Genomic DNA, 20,180 nt, shown 5'->3' with positions numbered 1-20,180 from the left:
ATCTATTCATCCGTGTCACCCTTTCACCCAGCCAGTCCGCGCTCATGTAGTAGAGCTTAATCTGACTTTTTTTACACATATGTTTACTTGTTCTTATCCAGCACACGATCTTACTTAGTCCCATTCGTTCTTATCAGTTCTTCGACCATATCCGCCCTGTCTCGTTGCTTTTCCATTCTCTTTAATGATCTTTCCTCACATTTCACCCGTCTCCTTGTTCTTCTTCTCTCAGAAGTTCACCAATACCTATCTTTTCTCATTTTCTTGCACTCTGTCAGTATTTCATCCATCTCTCTCTGTCTTGGTGCTTGCTGTTTCCTACCATTCTTCAGTTTCATTTTCCTTCACACCTCACTCGTCTCCCTGTCCCATCTTTCTATAATTATTCACCATTACCTCTGCGGTCCTTCCTGCATCTCACCATTCTCACTACCCCACCTCCCCATTATCCCATTCTTTTTCCTTGTCTAAGCTGTCATTCTGCCCTCCAATTGTCCATTTATCATCGTTTTTTTTTTCCTTTGCCTGTAATACCTCCTTGCCCCACCCATTTCCCACGCCTTGCTACCCACGTTTTTATTACTAGGACTGTACCCACACCTCTGTGCCCCACCCACTAACTTCATACCACACCCTGTTTCTGCAGTCAGCCTGCATAAAGCTTCACGCAGCTGACAACCGTCAACCTATGACATCCGTCTTGACAAGGTGCACTCCCTGCACTATACCCCACCACATACCAGTGCCTATCCAATATTGTTTCCCCAACCCGACATTTAACTCACCTTTCCCCAGATAACTCTGGGAGATTTCAACGAAGGGCTATAAAGTGATCTACGCAAAAAAAAAAAAAATATTTTTGAGCTTTTCAGTATTTGTTGGCCTGCCAAGAAGGATGGGCGCCCACTCATCTAACCGACCTGTTTCACAAGTGCGTCCCTTATACCCCACCCACCCTCGCTCGACGCAGGTAGACGGTCGAAGAGTGCTCTTGTTAACTGAAGCGGCAGGATTAAGACAATGACAATACCGTACTATTTTTGTGAAGAGTTATTACTGTTGCGTCAGAATGAGCGAATCCACCAACTAATTGGTTCGATGCATGAGCTTGAGAGAGAGAGAGAGAGAGAGAGAGAGAGAGGGAGAGAGAGAGAGAGAGAGAGATTAGGAGCTCATTGCTAGTGAGACAACTTTTTTATGAAGTGATTATTCAAACCTGTGTAAGCAACAGTATTATCGTCCTTGCCATCCTAACGAACTCTGGGTTTAGATAGACCTTTGATAACAGACAGACATATAGATAGATAGACAGATAGATAGATGAACGGACGGATAGATAGATGGACGGACAGACAGATAGATAGATGGACGGACAGATAGATAGATGGAATCACTGACTGATCTGTAGCTTTATTAATTAACTGATGGATTTATTGCTGGATGGGAAGAAACATAGAGATAGATAGACAGATAGATAGAGAGACAGATGGATAGGTTCGTAGACAGATAGACAGGTAGGCAGACAGATAGATAGACAGATAGATAGATAGATAGGTAGATGCAATGACTGATAGATTAGTGGGCAGACAGATGGACACTACCGCAAGTAATGATGATCAGTGTCGTCAGCGAGGGATCTGAATGGTCTTTTGTCTTTCATTATTTCATCTCTTCCATAAAAGCGAGATGATCATAATGGTATTCTTACCACGTTAATCACCCTTTGTACACGAGGACGTCTTTTGTTCTGTTCTTGCTACCATCAGACAATTTTATTCAGCAAATTGGGTTTTATTAGTAAAGAGTTAGTAACGTTCTCCATTATTAGTAACCATTTTAGACTTATGACGCCTTGTATCTTTATTATTTTACTGATGTTGGAGAGGGACGCCTTCATGTGGTGGCACCATTATAACCGGATGGTTCAACTTCCTGGTTATACAAGCATCCCTCAATTATTTCCCCATCCCCCGAAAGTTGGGTGGTGGATTCCAGAAGGGTAACTTAGGCCTGCTGTCCACCGGGTTCACGTTTCAGATGAGCCTGGGTTACAGTAACACAAAAAACAACGACAACAACAACAGCGGCAACAACAACAACAGCAGTAATAGCAGAATTATGTTATTCTTGCCATCGCCAGACGACTCTTCAGTTATTCAGCTTAGGGGACACAACGAAGGAATTTATGATCTTGCATTATGGGCAGCAAATTAATTCTTACACAAGTAGTAGTCAATGAGGCATTCTGGAGAAAGTTGTATTTGGACAGGATTAAAAAAAAACTAATTTTATGCCAAATTATCCGTAACTTACTGATCTTGTGAAAGACTGCATCATTCCATTATTTACAGGCATTGTTTTGTTGATCCACGCCATGGTCAGTTGTCAAAACATCCTTGTGAATCAAACAGAGAATAAAGCAAATGACTAATTGTTATAACCCTTGCAGGACGGTGTTATCTTTTTCCTGTTTCTTCCTTCTACCACAGGATTTTTTTTTATTCTATTTACGGGAGACTTTTTTGTGTACTAAATGGAGGTTACTGAACGCTGTATATATGCAGCCTCTCCATTAAAAAAAAAAAAATCCTCTTCTTAGTAAAATCGAACTTCACATGCACCACTCTAACTACTGCTTCCTGATTCGTGCTTCAGCAGTATGAGGAAAGGAAAATTCTGGCTATCACTCTCCCCTTGACAAAGTCCGGTCCAGCTGTAAACCTCATGCGACCTGCTATATATATATATATATATATATATATATATATATATATATATATATATATATACTGTACCGTACATACAGCAATAGTAGAGTCAGATAGTTGCCAGTGGAGACAGTTCTCTCTCTCTCTCTCTCTCTCTCTCTCTCTCTCTCCTTCTATCAGAGCGGTGTTCTAAACTGAGTAAAATCGTCTGACGGTATTATAGTATCAAGTATTAATGTTAATATCGAAGTGGTAAGATAGACAGATAGATAAATAGAGATAGATAGATAGATAGATAGAGAGAGAGAGAGAGAGAGGGGGGGGGGAGTGACTAGCGGTGAAGCGTCCATAAGAAGGCGTTCAGCACCTACATGATCTGGTTGTCTTCCTGTGAGGGCCCGTTAGTCCAAGGTCGCCAGGTTAGGGGTAGAGGGGGTGGCATGGCAAGGGACAAGAGGACAAGGGGTTGGAGGGCAAAGGAGGGAATTTAGGGGGTGAGGGCTTAGGAGGGGAAGTGAGGAAGGGGGAGGTAGTTAGGTGGATAAGGTGAATGTTACAGTGAGAAAGCGAGGGTGAGGGAATTAAGTTAGAGGGGTGTAAGGGAGCTTGAGAGAGGGGAAAAAGTTAGGGGGATAAAGGTGTGTAGAGATGGGAGGAGTTAGAAGAAAGAGGAGGGGAATTTGGAGGATGAAGGGAAAAGAATTAGAAGAAAGGTGAAGGGAATTAGGAGTGTAAGAAAGAGTACGGGAGGGAAGGAAGTAGAAGAGCCAAGCTGAGTAAAGAGTTGGGTTTGGGGGGGGGGGGAAGCATTTTGGAAGGTAAGGGGATAGTGTAAGTGGGGCAAGAGCATCAATAGAGCCATGGAGAGAAGAAGTCTCTAAGAAAGTGTCATGTCACTGTGCTGAGAGAGAGAGAGAGAGAGAGAAAGAGAGAGAGACAGAGACAGAGACAGAGACAGACAGACACACAGAGAGAGAACTGTTTTTAACCAAAGGATAAATACCTCCGCTGTAGTAGTAGCAACAGAGAGAGACAGAGACAGAGACAGAGACAGACAGACAGACAGAGAGAGAACTGTTTTTAACCAAAGGATAAATACCTCCGCTGTAGTAGTAGCAACAGTAATTCACTTTGTTGACCATGAACGCTTGGGAATCTTCAGTGATGAAAGAGAATGAAGGTTTAATTGCCAGCATCTTTTTTTTTATTTGCTAACACCAGACGATATTACACAGCTTAAGAAGAGCCTCTGTTAATGAAGACATTGTTGAAGGCTCTATCTAAGCCGGCTACTTCGAAAAATCTCTCCTAAGCTCAGTAAAATCGTCTGGAGAGCTCAAGATTAAATAGCTATGAGGTCCTCTGGTTACGTGGGTTAACAGCGGAAAAAAGAAAAAGTCTGTTGTATAAAGTAGGGCCTCTGATAGCTCATTTAAGTTCGAGATGCAGTCTATAATTTTCGAGAGTATGTTATGTAGCATTGAAAGAAATTTTAACTGAATAATCTGGGACCGCTAGTAAGCCATATACATACGAGGTAAAAAGGTGTAATTTTTGAGGGTACACTGTTCAGCATTTGGGGTATATTGTGTAGCATTGATAGATACTGTAACGGTATAGTCTTGGGTTCTTATTCTCGTCGGGTATGGGGGCTCCTTAGCATCTCCTCCTTAACGGTTTATTTTCCAAACTACTCATTGATATCCTGTTGTTGCTTCAGATATCTTTTTTAATATCGACATAGACTGCATGAATAACACAAGAATATAGAAACGGAGGAGAATCAGAAATAAACCGGTAAGGAAGTGGTGTAAGTTTCCCTAACAGCACGAAAATAGGCTGCCGCCCTTGGTATCAGTGATAAATCATCTAATGAGTTTCAGAGCTATGAATTTCTACACTACTGGCTTATGACTTTAGTAATAGTGGCAGTAGTTGTAGCCCCGGGTTCGTCTGAAATGTAAGCCTAGTGGCCTGCAGCCTGAAGTTGCCCTCTTCTGGCAGTGCACCATCCTCCTTTCAGGGGATAGGGAAGGGATTGAGTGATGATTGTTTAACTGGGCAGTGGAGTCACCTAGTTACATCGGTGCCACCACATGAAGGCATCCCTCACCTGCACCACGCATGACTGAACGCCCCAGATGCGTTGAAGATGCTTAACATGTTTCTGTACTCTGTTCGCTCTAAACCTGGCCTAATCTTGCCATCGTTCCACATCGAATACTGAGCTGTAATAAGAGTAACAATAGAACATTTCCTAGTCATGAAGCCGTGCTATGGAGAGAAAGGATATAGAACCCAGTTATTGCTTTCATCCACTGAACATTGAGAAGTACGGTATGCTGCAAAATTGCGAAAATATCCGCCAAATTAAGGTGAACGAATTGTTGTAAGATCGCCCTGTGTTCACTGCTGTTTTCTTCCAGTCAGTTCTTAAGTTACTGAAATCTGTAGTTATGGCACAGCGAAACGTCTGATTGATATTGGTAAGCGGACGGAGTTCAGCAACGAAAAACTGCGACTGCTTTGTTGTAAATTCCTTGGTTAGCTGCATTTGTATTTGTGTTTATTTTCCCTATGTCGTACACTGTATAACTCTCACTTGGAAGGGATGGTGTCTACGTCGTGTTCCAGTAAATGGTTGAAAAATAACCCAGATGGTAAGAAAAAAGAAGTGAAGAACTTAAAAAAAGAAAGAGTAAAACAAAGAGAAGAATGGATATTGTCTGACATGCAGTCATATTTGTTCATATTTTCCACATGTTTTCTTCACTGTGTATTTGCAGAATTATAAGAAAAGACTTGCGATATTTTTCTAGTGCCTTCCTATGTCGCTAGCAAACGAATATTCGGCACATATTTAGCTGTATGTTTAATGAGATAATTATCATGCACGGTATAATTATGTACATTGATAGTCAAGGATGTTATATTAATAATATCCTTAATCCTTTTCAGTCCGTGAATCTGCATGAACCTTTACCATTGCATTAACAGAATGAACTGATAACATTACCTCACCCAGACTTTTTCGGTGGGAATAAGGGTTGGAATGATGATGATGATGATGATGATTACATTGTTTTTTTTGTGTGTGTGCCTGTTTGGCCCAAACATGAGCAAAGAATCCCACCTCCGAGGGCCAGTTGCTCAACTAGGCCTATCTTCCTTGGGGCCACGAACCCGTGGGAGTCCATAGTATGTTTCTTGATGGAACCATGAGGTAATCTTAAGTTTCTGGACCCACAGAATTTCCTAATAATGTTCGTGCGGCAAAATTTTCTGAGAATTCTTTTTTCGTTAGCCTCCCTGTAGAAAGGGTATCTGGAGGTAGTGTGCGATGATTCCTGTAAATTAAAGGTTGTTCATTTGTTAAGGACATTCGAAGAGGTTCTTGATCAAATTTTGGGTGAAAGTGGTTGCTACGCTGTTATTAGCAAATGAGTTCACAGGGTGCTCCAGAAATTCTCATTTGTTATCTAAATGTTGAACATCAGATCGAAGCAGCAGTAAAATGTTATGCAGCAGTTATCACATAGTTATCGGTTTCGTTTTTGAGTCTATACTTGTGTGTTAAGGTACCGTGTTATTAGATTCGATAACCCGAGTTTTTAAAACTTGATACTCAACGTGCTCATTTGAGCGATGTTCATCTATCTACTTTTTCAGAGAAAGATGTGGTAAGCTAGAGGGAGCAACTGTTATTTTATTTTGTTAGAGGATCCATCGAACCGAAAGGCTGGATACCACCGATGTACTGTCTACCATTATCAACCCAATCGTATGCTAAGCATATTTCATTTAGGACTGGTACAGTGGTGTAACCTAATGCTGCAGGGAATAGTTTGTGGATTTGATTTTAACACCACCTTGTTTAGTGGTCTTAAGTATGACCCCATCGACACGTCATAAAGCACTGCCCCCAATACCATGATATCTAATTTGCATTATGTTCAGCATGTCTCGTATAACATGGTATACATTAGTATCCAGGTATCAGGTGACGTGAGGGGGCTACAGGGGATCAGCCCTCTGTTCGTGTGTCGTGAGTGAAGTGCTGGACCTGAAAAGCGGCGTTTCCTAGCATGTGTTTGGAGTCGGATGCACAAAAAGAAGATCCCAGGAACAGCTAAGATTTGAACCTATGATCATATGCCACACTGAACTGTCCACTCGTCCACCACCTTGCCCAAGAATTCCCGCAATGTCTTAAATGCCACAGCCTCCAATGCCGTTCGCCGTGATAGAACCTGTCCCCCTAACTCACTCTGGATGTAGGAAGAACGCCGATTAGACTGTGCTGTTTTTGTGGTCTGGCAAGGTAAGTATCAGGGAGCTCTGTCGTTCATTAAGGGCAGGTAGTACAGGTAAAAACGTGAGGTGGCCCGTAATGAGGTAGTGAGGTGAGGTAAGGTGAGAGAGTGTAATGAGGTAGTGAAGAGAAAGAGGATGTATGGAAAAAGAGGTAGGGTGAGCAGGTACACTAAAACGGTTAGGTAAGATAAAGGGGGGAGGGGGCGGTAATGAAATATGAAAGAGTAATGATGTACAGAGAACTGAGAATGAAAATGATTAAAGCAGGGTGTGGCAGTAAGGTAAGGTGGAGTAAGGAAGCAAGGTGGAAGAGGATATAGACCTAAGAGGGGGGGGAACAATGCGAGGCAATGATTCAGGCAGGGTGAGGCAGCTCAGGACGAGGAAATGAGGTAAGAGAGGATAATGAGATGGTTTGGAGAGGCAGGGTGAGGTAGTGAGATAAGGCAAAGTAAGGAAGTTAGGTAAGAGAAGAAGGTAGTGATATAGGGAAGCGAGAGAGGGTGAGGCATTTGATAAGGACAGGGCAGGGCAGTATACCTGGACCAGGAAGGCAGGTGGTGTTGGTGGGTGGGTAGGTTGCTTGATTGGTGAGCTGGTGGAAATGTCAAGTATGGCAGGAGGTTCAGTGAGGTAGTTTGGTTGGTTTTGGTGGAAATGTCAGACGTGCTAATAACTGTGTAACATGATTACGTTGTGCCGCTGGTAAACCTTCTGAGGCCATGTGTCTCCGTTAGGGATATCATTCTGCTTAACGCCAGAGAATTCGGCTAATTTTTGGACGCCACGAAGACATGATTTCATTAGCTCTGTAACTGATGGAATAATAAGTTTACGAGGAAAAAAGAGAATCGTGTTGGTGTCGGGGTTTTTAGTCAGACTGTAACGTTATAAATATATATGTAGGCACAGGTGTCCAGCCAAGCTACTGACAGTATGTTCTCACGGTCGTCCGCTGTGTTTCTTTGCATAATGAAATACAAAACGAAGCTGTTTGTCAGTGAATAGGAAAATTATTGGTAAGTAGACGAATTCAGACTCAGATGTAGGTAAATAATTTCAGTTGATGGTACATGAGCAGGTTTTCCTAATGTCGTGCACATAGAAAATGGCTGGTCTGAGGCGAGGGAAAGGCAGGAGAGACTGGCTGTGTGGAAACGTGGCATTAGAAAGGAGTAATTCTGTCTGGAGGGAGGGAACGCAAGTGAAGGGGAGAGAGAGAAAAATACATAAAAATTCTTTGGAAGTATTATGCCACGTGCTGTTGACAGCTTCACTACCCATACATCTGTTTGTAATTTATTCTTGCTGCTACCAGACGATTTTATTGAGCTTAGGAGAGCCTGCTGGAAGAGGAGGGGTTAATATACTGTAGTCTGTATCCTCCATTTCGAAAAGCCGATCATATGCAGAATTAAACTGCCTAGAGAGAGCAATGAGAAACTCAAAAAGATGTCAGTTTATTGAAGAAATTATCGTTAGAGCTGGAACACGGAAAACTAGCGTTAACACAAATGAGGCAAGAAACGTATATTGATTACACAGAATATCACGCAAAAACAGAAAAAAAAAAAATCACTCATTTACGACATTAATTTTTAAGCCATTCACTGCGACGATACCTTATATATAGACATTATTCTTAATACCACCAGATGATTTATCCACCTGAAGACTATTTAGATACATCATCTATTAAATCTTTCTCTGCGAAATATAAACTGAAAAAAATGATGATGATAATAATAATAATAATAATAACGAACGAGTGAGCGCTGCGAGCAAAGCGAGCAAGCATAGGGAAGCGATGTTTACGTTCAGCTGAGAAATTAGCTGCCCGACACGACCCGGCCCGGCGGGACATTACACGGCCCGACCACGATGGTTTTCAGAGGCCAATAACTTCTACTATGTGAGATAGAGAAGAGATTCTTTCAGCAGGTAGTATATGCATTCAATAAATTTTGTTTTTAGCTATGTATTTACTCATGAGGCCAAAGAACCTCCTTGGAATCCCAGCTTTCCAGGGGAATGTACGGAGGGCTTCAATTTACATGCTTCATTTTGAAACTGAATTTAAAAAGATTCGTAACACTATGTTTTCTTGCATGAATTCTAACAATAAAATATCGGATATTATGCTCATAATTTTACATGAACGTCTTTTTATGTTTAAGGGGTAAAATCATTAAGGGTAATCGCCCCATTTCAGGGTTTTTTCATTCGATCAGTAGTCAAGCGTTTACCGACGCAATTCGTTGACACGACAAGTCGGGAGCAGAGAACTGAACATTGCCTGTGTGTTAAATGCTACGGCGCCTCGCTACGAGTATATGCACATCCAGAGAGAAAACGTGAGAAAGTAAATATTTTAGCGCAATTATCCTTCTGTCAACTACCTCACCAGAAATGTTGAAGTTTCCACCAAGATGAAATTATGATGATAGACGTATGTACAACGTTCGCTAGTTCGTCAGGCGCTTACAAAGCGCACTTTGCTGGTAGTAATGAGTGCGTGAATGACTATGTGGCCCATTGCTGTTGATAGTTCTACCGTTTTCGTATCTACTTTTCGCTTTCCATGTGTCTAGAATCCCATCATCATTGGATGGGAATAAAGGTTTTGATGATGATGATGATGATGATGATGATGTGGAGGAGGAGGAAGAGGAGGTGAAGGTGGAGGAGATCTTTCGAACTGGACAGTAAACATTAGCTATAGTCTTCAGTAACTCCTCCACTACTAACGGTCCCTCTTAAACCTGTAACAAGATTAATGAAAAACGTCACCGTACTGATAAGAGTTAAAGGATATCACAAAGACCATTGATGTCAGGGAAGTAAACGAGGCAACTATAATCAGTGAAGGAGGGTCGGTGGGTAACAGGAGGGAAGTCAGGTAGCCTAGGTGGGTAGGTAGACGTGGACTGAGGTCTACTGGTCTACCAAGGACGACCACATCCACTTGGTTTAGAGACAGAGAGATAGAAGGGGAGAGAGAGAGAAGGAGGTGGAGAAGGTGACTGGTATAGCGTGTTAGTAGAGCAGAGGACGTAATTTTTCCTCCACTGCTGTACTGACGCTCAATGTATCTTAAACGATTTTGATGTGCTTAGGAAAACCCGCCGTTGCAGTAAGAGTTAAAAACCCTCTAGTTCAGCTCATGTTCTAGATACGAACCTTGCACTTTGGTCAGGTGGACTTCACGTGGTTTTTATTTAGTTTGTGAAATCCGTTCCAGCCAAAGGGTAAAGTTATTATGGAGTGTAAAGAGTGTGAATTAAGAAATGGAAACTGATTATGGATAGCGGAATAAACTTGCTTGGTAATTCATTTCGGTGTATGTGTCCGACTCAGTTACTCCGCTCTCCCTCCCTTACTTTTCACTATTTATTTATTTATTTATTTTGGTGAGCGTCACTTTGATACCGATATTTTATTTTAGGTAAAGCCAAATGCCTTTATTAAGCCCCAGAAAAACCTCCATCATTTAGAGTGTTTGTTTAGGATTCAGCAGATTCTTCAGACACCAATCCTCACTTGGCCCTGGCTCAATAAAAACATACATTCGTCACGTGTAGTACCAGTTTTTCGTCTCGTCGTAGGGTCTAAAACAAAGTCGCGTCTTCAGTAGGTGGAGGAACATCAGTCGCTATGAAAACAGAGCGCTCCTTATAGACACTCGTCATCATCATCATCATCATCATCATCATCATTCCCTTAGTTATATGGTGGTCAGGTTTCGGAGAAGAGAACACGAAAACACGTTGGGAGGAGAAAGTATCATTAGAGTAAACAGTGCAGTGAGGTATACGTTCACTCCCACAACACAAGCTTTCAGAATGTTCGCCTCCGTCCCACAAACACTAACTTCACTCAAATTCTAAAATACCTGGAAAGACGTATTACATGAAATTGGCTTCCTGTAACTGTTATGTGACTTTATCTATCCATCCCCATCCTCCAACCTTCATTTGTCCACTAAAAACGTTTATTACCTGATATTCACCTCAATAACACTTTTTACCAGCAGTCACCTCCACACACTCTCACTCTGGATGTTTTCACGCTTGCTCAGGCTGCCACGCCCTCAACAGTTACCGCACTCTCTCCCCTTTGCACATCCCACGCACCCACTCCTTCTTAAATTTATTCTTCATCCTTTCCACATCTTCTCTGCCACTAGCCTCATTCATCACTCTTATTTCATTCTGATGCCCTCATTCCTACATTTTTTTTTTTTCCATCCCACATTCCCTTTCCCACTTCCTTCCGAATCTCACATGATCCCTGTTATTTCAGTCTCCCACACCCTCTTTCATACTCACATTCATTCTGTAGCCACACTCTCTCCCTCACACCCACAACCCCCCCACCACCTTCCATCACTCTGACCTACAATCGTCCTGCTCTCTTTCACCGCCTCTTTTTTCACCCACTCAACCACCACCACTCTTCCACCTAACTTTCCCTCCCACCTTCCTCCAGAAATTCCACATTCCTTCAATTCCCCCCTTTGTCTGTCTCAGTCACACTCGTTCCAGTGTTACCTGCCTCAATTCTGAGTTTCCAGTGTTTTTCCTGTTTGTATGTTCAAGTTTTTCACTGTAATGTTACTTGTATCCTCTCAGCGTCCTCTTTTCCTGACAAAGCCTTTCCTCTCCCTCTCCTCTTTCTCTCTGTGTCTTCCTTCCTCCCTCCCCCTGCATTCTCTTTCCTCTTCCCCTTTTCTTCCCGTCCACATCCCTCTCGGCACTAGTCAAACCACAGAACCGTCAGGCCACTCGTGCAGGAAAAAACATATTCTCTTTAATAGCATTCTTACGTGTTCTTAAAGTTTACCGTACGTAACGAATTCATGGCATCCATAAGAACTGCATAAAGTAAATATTTCTACAGTCTTCCAATACGAATTAGAAAAAATCCAGTCCCCTAAAATATCATCTTTTCTGAGTAAACCTTTATAATATGAATGACACAATATCACCACGTATATTGTAGATGCTATCAGTTCATTCTTCTGTTGACATTTGTTACATCATTCACGTTATTTAGTCAGTGAATTCCTGTGAGAAATAATGATGTGTCGATCAATGGGTAGTGACCACAGTTCTGTATAAGGTTGTCTGTTAAAACCGTTGGTCAAAGAACTCATTCAAGAACAGTTAGATTAATTTTAAAAATGTCGTCGAAGTGGTAAATGGTTTTTCATAGATGAATGGGAAAAAATATGAGAAAGATTTGTACTAATACTGAAAAAAAGAATCTCTGAAGATACGGCAGTATGAAAATGCGGAAAAATAGGCAGAGGAAGCTGAGGATGGTACGAGTTAGAAAGAGGCAAACCTGATGGTAGAGGACAGAGTGACAAGGAGGAAATTTGTTTGTGGCTGTCCCTTCCGGGAATGAGGCGTCAGGCTGTAGATAGACAGATAGGTAGATAGATAGATGGATAGACAGATAGAATGAATCTGAGATCATGGATGCATTGTGCCCTCTCCCGCAGTCATAGCGTGTATGAATGACTGTGACTGACGATAGCCTCAAGCAACTGTTCATTTATGAAGAGAACATCCATTGCATCATTGCACTTGGATATTGCAGAAGTGATGTAAAAACTTGATGCAGAGAATGATGATATATGTACAAATATAAACGATGAACATCATTATAATAATAATAATAATAATAATAATAATAATAATAATAATAATATAATCGTCATCATCATCATCATCATCATAACTGGCATGCATCCATTACGTGATTATAATTAAGAAATGGATTTGTCGATCACATATTAGATATCATTTTTAAAGTTTTGATACCAGGTTACCTCAGCAATGGATAATCGTACTCATAAACCAAGATTCTTCATTATCCCGTTACTACCTGGTTCAGAGGCTAAAGCGGCCACGTAATTCCACTGATGGTAACTCAGGTAACTCGGCGGTCAATGAAGGTAATAGTGTTGACCCTGGGCAGACTTGGCAGGGGATCAGATGTGTGTGTGTGTGTGTGTGTGTGTGTGTGTGTGTGTGTGTGTGTGTGTGTGTGTGTGTGTGTGCGCGCATTGTTATACTTCAGTGTGTTTGTGCATTGTGGCTATGATTCCTGGTATGAATTATATTCTGAGTAACACTCGGTAACTGTATTCAGATGAGGGCACACCGTAACAGTCAAACATCAATTGCCAGTATTTACACGCGTCCATTTTCTATTTGTGTGTGTGTTCATTTAATTGTGTGTGTGTATGTGTTTATGAAGTGTACGTGTTTATACTGCTATTATATGTGCGTGTATGTGTGTATTTGTGAATATTGTGTGCTTGGTTTCGTGTGTGTATGTTTAGGTGTATGCTTGCTTTGATATGCATGTTCCTCAGTGTCTTTGTGTTTGAACTGAAGTGTATGCATTTTTCACACTTTTAATGGTTCTGAAAATATAAAACTGAAATGCAATTCTCACCAAGAGTCCAGCATAGAAAACGCACATGAATGATGAATAAATAAGTGTATGGTCTGTTATTTTGACCGTGGTTTATCGCAGTGTTCTATGTTCCTGATTCTGAATCTTGCCCATCCAGTTTATAACGTTGGGAAAAAGGTGTCGGATTATGATAAGGATGACAGGAAAGTTAAGTGTGCAAATAAACACATATAACACGGTGACAGATTCATTTATTCATTATTCATCATCAAGGTTGTGTATATCATTCTGACTGTCTCTGCTGTATTATGTAGTGATAGAAAACAAACTTAAGTATCTACATGGCAGATTCGTTTATAATTCATTTCGAAATCGTATGATGGTTTGTGAAATTATCTCTGTTTTTACGTATAATTTTCACAATTTGTTTCTAAGTAAAATCGAACCTAAAATTATCAATAATTTTGTAGTTAACAGTTACTGCCGCTGATTTATTTACGATTGTATTAAATATTCTAACTGTACTGTATTCCGCCGTGTTGCAATTGATGATAAGAGGCGTGGCAGGCTAGGAGCAGTGAGACCTTTGACGTCAGATCACGTGACCTTATTAGACAATGAAGCAGACTCCTGTTTTGGTCTGACGTGTGTGTGTGTGTGTGTGTGTGTGTGTGTGTGTGTGTGTGTGTGTGTGTGTGTGTGTGTGTGTGTGTGTGTGTGTGTGTGTGTGTGCCTCATACTTGCCTATATAACTCACTTAATCCAGAACAAGTTTGTGCTTATTTTTTGCAGGTACCGGTATCTGTGTAGGTAGCAATCTAACTGTTCACCAAAGTCACGTTTACCTTATTGCTTCAAGAGTTTATACAGTTTTTAATAAAGTGTTTTCAGGGAGAGCTAGCCATTATAAGTGTTTTCGATGAAGGTATACATTTTCCTTCTTGTGTGAGACAGTTTTAAGTTGATAGTGAATTTCATTTTCATTACATCCTGCAGCAGAACTGAGTCATGCACAGGTAAGCGTCTGGCGATATATTATTTTAACTTCGACCAAAACGAAAAGTCATCAAAATGCAAAATTCCAAGATCAGGGTTCCCGGCAAAGTAAAAAATTCGACCTCTCAACCACAGTTCAACATATTGCCATGTATTTAAGCCTCGGTCAAAATGAAAAGTCTCTGGAAAAAAAAAAAAAAAAACTTCAAGATCGGGTTTTCCAGCAAGACAGACATTCATACTCGCCTAAAAACCCCACAACAACAATCAACATATTTCTCCCCCGACCAGCCGTGCCAGGAACACACGAGTAATAATAATAAAAGAAAGCCACTTTTCTTCATCACGTGTTAACCCAGCTGGCCGAGCGAGGTATATTGCAAAGAATCAACGATATGAAATGAAAAGCAGGCGAGAGAATATGATGTGTGTGTGTGTGTGTGTGTGTGTGTGTGTGTGTGTGTGTGTGTGTGTGTGTAGAAATTGCACCTTTCACCTGGCGCGCGCGGTGGACACAAGGCCTTTCGAAATTTCCCACGGTAAGAATGAAAATTGCAGAATAATAACACAGAAAATAAAGACAGACTTATATCCAGCTGTCACAGTCAAAAAATTGTGAAATCTATCTGATACATCAAAGTAAAATGAGTGTAATTCATAATAAGGGCGCTAGTAGTTGTAGCTGTAGCTGTAGTTGTTGTTAGGGATTGAACCAGGCAGAATCAGCACATAAAAACACATCATATTACTAGCTTTCCTGGACAAAAGTTGCGTAATATGACCGATAGCCGTAGGTTAAATACGTGAAAGACCTCTAAATAAGGGAGGATTTTGATGTTGAAATGTAGGCACACTCTTAGCCAGTTCTTAGTTTTCACAGGCCAAAAATTGCACACCGCGACCTACAACCCGAAGCCAGATGAGTGAAAAGCACAATAAAAGTGACGGGTCCTTGCTATAATGAAATCGCAAACTTATCCTCAACTTTCACAGGCCAACGTTGCTTACTAACTGATCTTGGTGCAACTGTTAACACGAAGGCACAGCATTATTTGTAACTTTGAAATGCCAGAGTTGAATCATAAGGGAGGAAATAATTGTTGTAAATATGGTGGGACAAAGTGATTCCTAGCTTTCATAGGCAAGAGTTGTGTAGTAAATGATACTACTGTTACTGTTAAAATTGGGCACAAAGAAGTCGTCCAGGTTTAACTAACTGTCATGAAGCAATAAATAAGTTCCTCAGATTTCACAGGCCTAAATTACGTAATAAAGAGCTTATAGTTATCCTTAGAATGAGGGCATAAAGTATTTCTCGAGTTTTAAAATAATTCCACGGCTCTCACATGCTTAAATTGTGCAGTATGACCAGTAGCTCCCAAGTCAGCTAAGTGAAATGCCCAGATATGATAACTTTTTGCTGAAATGATATCCCAAAGTATTCAAAACTTTCAGTGGTGAATGTTATTGCTATTAAAATGAAACAACGCTATACAAGTAATTCCCCAGTTTTCATAGGCTTAAAAATTGCGCCTTACCACTAATGGCCTCCGGAGAGAAGTCAGTGAAATGCGTAATAGAAGGCGCTTGTGAAGTTGGTGGTGTTTGGAGGTTAATCAGAGGTCGCCCCGCCTAGCTTGTTGGGTAACTACGGCCCCCCCAAGGTTACGTGGACGTCAGGTTTGGAAACTGTTAGGCGACTGTTGACCTAGTGCTCTCTGGACCCGATAGATGGCGCCATACACATGTCAACGATCACTTGCTACAGAACTGGTATCGTTATCATTTGCCATCATTAGCGTAGACCGTATCTAACCATTACATGTGGGGATGGATAGTTCTGGTTTTTCATCGTCATCATCATCATCATCATCATCATCATCTTACCCCATGCCTACTGTTCCAAATAAGGCGCATGGGATCTATAAGCAGGCAAGAGTAGAATCCAGAATCTTAGAAATAGTGAACCACAATCGCCCCCAAACTTCACCAAAATCAAAGGAAATCCAAAAGCCTAGAAATAACCGAAGTTATTTATATAATATATATTTTCAGAGTCCTAGAAATTATAAAGCCTAGACATCGTGGAACAAGATAATAATTATAATGAACTAAAATCCTAGAAATACTGAACAGAAGTCTTACCGATAATAAACAAAGATCGTAGGTATATTGACACAGTATCCTTCAAAAACGAAAAAAAATCTCAAACAATAATCGACGAAATTCTAGTAAAAGATATATCCTGATAAGTAATGGGAATGCCAGCCTTTAATAGGAATAGTAGGAGGGACACAGTGCTCACTGGGTCTTCTTGGCATTAAATTATCTGACATGGTGGACGAAGATTTGCGATACATGGTCATTGCTAAATCCGGGATGAGGAGGTTAAGCCACTGAATCCGGTGACGTGTGTTTCTTAGTGTTTTTCATCTCTAGGCATTTTCTTTTTTTTCAGCTTAGGGCAGGTTCTGTACGGGAGGGAATATCTGAAGTCTTAATAAACTCCTTTACGACAATAAATCCTCCTCATGGTGGATAAATGCCAAGGAAAAAAAAAAATGGATTGAAGGAGTTAGGGGTTGGGTAGGTTGGGGTGAAGGGAAGGGGGATGTGAGGGTGAACGGGAGGAGGGTGGGGGTAAGGGGGGGCATTGGGATACTACACACTCTTTTATACCCTTAAGAAAATAAACATGCCAGCCTTCCAGGACGCTGTAAAAAATGCCAGTGACTAAATATGGGATGGTAAATTGTTTCGTGGTCGTGGCCGAAGGTTAGTTCCAGACTGTTTTGAAATGAAATTTTAATCGTACCCGCATAGCTGTGAGAGACTATCCACTTAAATGAGTTCCTAAATTTATAAAATGGACTGGGAATTTACCTCTAGACATGTCATGCGGTATTTTGTAAAAGAGCAGCTGAAGCTGGTTGAAGAGGAAGATTTCTGTGCGTCACTAACTTTCGCATACTTCCAGTGCTATGAGAGACTAGCCACACAGTGAATTGTAGAGTTCCACCATTTATTAGGAAAATACAGCCAGGTAGATGAATCGGTCAAGATGTCAAATCCATATTAGTTAAAAAAAAAAGAAGTGGGGTAGGGAATCTGTGTGGATTAACTTTAATCGTACTCAAGTAAATGCTATGAGGCAAGCCACCGTTATAAGATTCCAAAATTACCGTGTTAACTGGAAAAATATTGGATCGATAAGTTTTCCGGTATATAATAGGACAGAAAAAGAAAATTTGGTCCAATTTTCTTACCGTAGGCCACGAGAGCGATGAGAACGGCCGCGCGCAGCATGGTGGGTCCTTGGCGAGTTTCCCGGCACTGACTGACTGACTGCACTGGCCCGCCTCACCGTGCCAGCTCAGGAGGAGGCCAGGAGGAGGAGCGGGGAGGGAGAGAGAAGGAGGGTTCCAGGAGGAGGAGGGAGGGAGGGAGAGAGCAGAAGCCAGGCCACCTCGTGCGGGTTTTGAGGGTCGCTTGCTTGTTTTATTCCAAAAGTCCATTATGTACAGGCCAAATGAGCTTGAATTGTGTAATAAGATTGCTTGTTTTAACTGTTGTCTTCACTCATACATATATCTCATCCTTCACAGAATACTAACGTTAAAACTGTTTCTCATAACTGTGAAATGCTATACAGACTTCTTCATCTGGCACATTGTTTAAGATCCTTGATAAATACGGCCCCAGACTCCCTGCAACCCGTGTGCGTTTTGTTATTACATTCTTGCTGCTGCCAGACAGTTCGATTCAGCTAAGGAGAACCCCTTAATATTTCTTGAAGGCTTTTCTTAACCTCTCCCGCTTGAAGTCTCCTAAACTGAATAAAATCGTCAGGAAGTTCAAACAATAAGCCAGTACAAGACATCTCAGACTTAATCCTTTTCACTACTATGACGCCTTTCATAAATTTTGGGTGATTCTGTTTATCTTAGGAGAGCTCTGTGGTAGTGAAAGAGCTAATTAAGGCCATATCTGTTCCCTCCAGTTCAAAACTCTCTCCTTCGTTGATTAAATTCGTCTAGGCGTGGGAGAAGGATGATAGCTACTGGTGGAGATGGCTGAGGATCCCCGTGAATGAGTGAAAGCATCGACTTCACGATTTGTTCCGCTCCAGGAAACTCGCTCTTCCAGCTTTCCAGCAGTCCAGCACTCCCTCTCCAAATCACGGGTTGATTCACTCCAGGTAACGTGATCTTATATATGGTGGCTTTCCAGGCAGTCCAGCGCACTGCAAAGAATCTTGAAGTTTAAGCCACTCCAAGCAATTTTATTTTATATATTACGGCTTACCAGTTGATCTAATTTTCCACTAAGAATCGCCAATCATGATCCATTCCAGGCAGCTCGATATATGATGGCTATCCAGGCATTTCGGTGATCCCCTAAGAAATATCGTGTGATTTGCTTCAGGGAACGTAGTAGTCTAATATATATGATGAAATTCCTAACAGTCCGGAGTTTCGTCAATAAACGCATTTTGATCCCTCGTTCTTTCAGCTTTCCAGGTTGTCCAGCGCTCCCCAAGAATTGCGGTTTCTTCCATTCCTGGTAACTCGACCTTCCAGCTTTCCAGGTATTCCATCGTTTCCTCGAGAATGACTAATTGATCCACTACAGGTAACTCGTTTTGTCTGTTGTACTTAATAGTTATCCAGTCGATCCAGAGTTCCGTCAAAAATCGCCAGCTTTGAACCATTCCGGGTACCTTCCATCTTCCAGCATTTCAGGCATTCTAGCGTTCCGCCTAGAATCGAGAATTTTGATTTTCTTTAGGTATTCCGTTTTTCTACTTGAAGGTTTTCCAGGCAGTCCAGAGTTCCGACAGAAATAACAGTCTCATCCACGTGTTCTTCCAGCTTTCCAGACATTCCAACATTCCTCCAAGAATCTCTGTTTGACCAATTCCAGGTAACCCTGTCACGTAGCTTTCCAGGCATTCCAGCGTTCCTCCAGATATCCGAGAGTTTGAAGACGGGCCCCCGGTGATTGTACAGTTCGTGATTGTGTCTTGTTTTAATACCTCCTGTAATACAGAAGAAATATTTAAGTAATAGTATTGTCTGACCTTGGTTAACTCTCTCAAGCCTCCTATTATTTTCCCATGCTGAAGAAAATAGTGTGGCAGTAGGAGGAACTAGATACTAGAGGTGTTCCGATCATGAGGGAGATAATTGGCGACAGTATCAACTCTCTGTCTCCCATGATTCACTGTCAGCTGAATAAAATCGTCTAGCGTTACCCGGAAAGAATATAAGTAATGGGAGGGTGAACAGGATGTAGCGGGCCATTTAGATGGATACTCGACGTAAAGAAATTCAAAACTGCTGTTACTTCCTGCACAATTCCAAGCAACCCACAGTACTACGGGCTATTGGCTTCAGCTGTAGTCAGGGCAATAAGTATCTTTCTAAAGCTTGGTTAACACTTCACGGAAGAGTCGAACCAGGTGAGACCCTCGTTAGTCCAGTTAAGACTTTGGATATGTTTCGCTAGTTTTATACATGTCAGACAAAACTGGGAAAGTAGACTATACTTTCTTTACCTTAGCTTGGCCCAGTTTTTCGTCCTTTTGCGACTAATTTCACGTATATCAGTTCAGAAAAATGCTATGGCTCTTCAGATTTTCATTAGCAACTCTTAGTAACTAGCACAATATTATACTGTTAAATTATTGCAAAACTTCAACATTGAAGATTAAGAGATGGCAATTGTAGGCCA

At 41.4% G+C, this 20,180-nt stretch overlaps 1 protein-coding gene across 1 annotated transcript in view; it reads right to left on the bottom strand.

The window, feature by feature from the left end:
- Positions 1-17,769, bottom strand: part of LOC145418999 (protein obstructor-E-like) — a 33,938-nt gene extending 16,169 nt beyond the window's left edge. Inside the window, exon 1 of the mRNA XM_080287253.1 lies at positions 17,714-17,769. Within this exon, the coding sequence (XP_080143379.1) occupies positions 17,714-17,753 (40 nt within the window). The 5' untranslated portion in view covers positions 17,754-17,769. The remainder of the gene's footprint in view (positions 1-17,713) is intronic.
- Positions 17,770-20,180: the final 2,411 nt, after the last annotated feature.

Source organism: Coenobita brevimanus, chromosome 14 (assembly GCF_032717465.1).
Source record: "Coenobita brevimanus isolate Jiangsu-jjx chromosome 14, ASM3271746v2, whole genome shotgun sequence".
In the NCBI taxonomy this organism is placed as follows: Eukaryota; Metazoa; Arthropoda; class Malacostraca; order Decapoda; family Coenobitidae; genus Coenobita; species Coenobita brevimanus.
The sequence above is the reverse complement of the archived record's forward strand: the minus strand, read 5'-3'. Positions and strand labels throughout refer to the sequence as shown.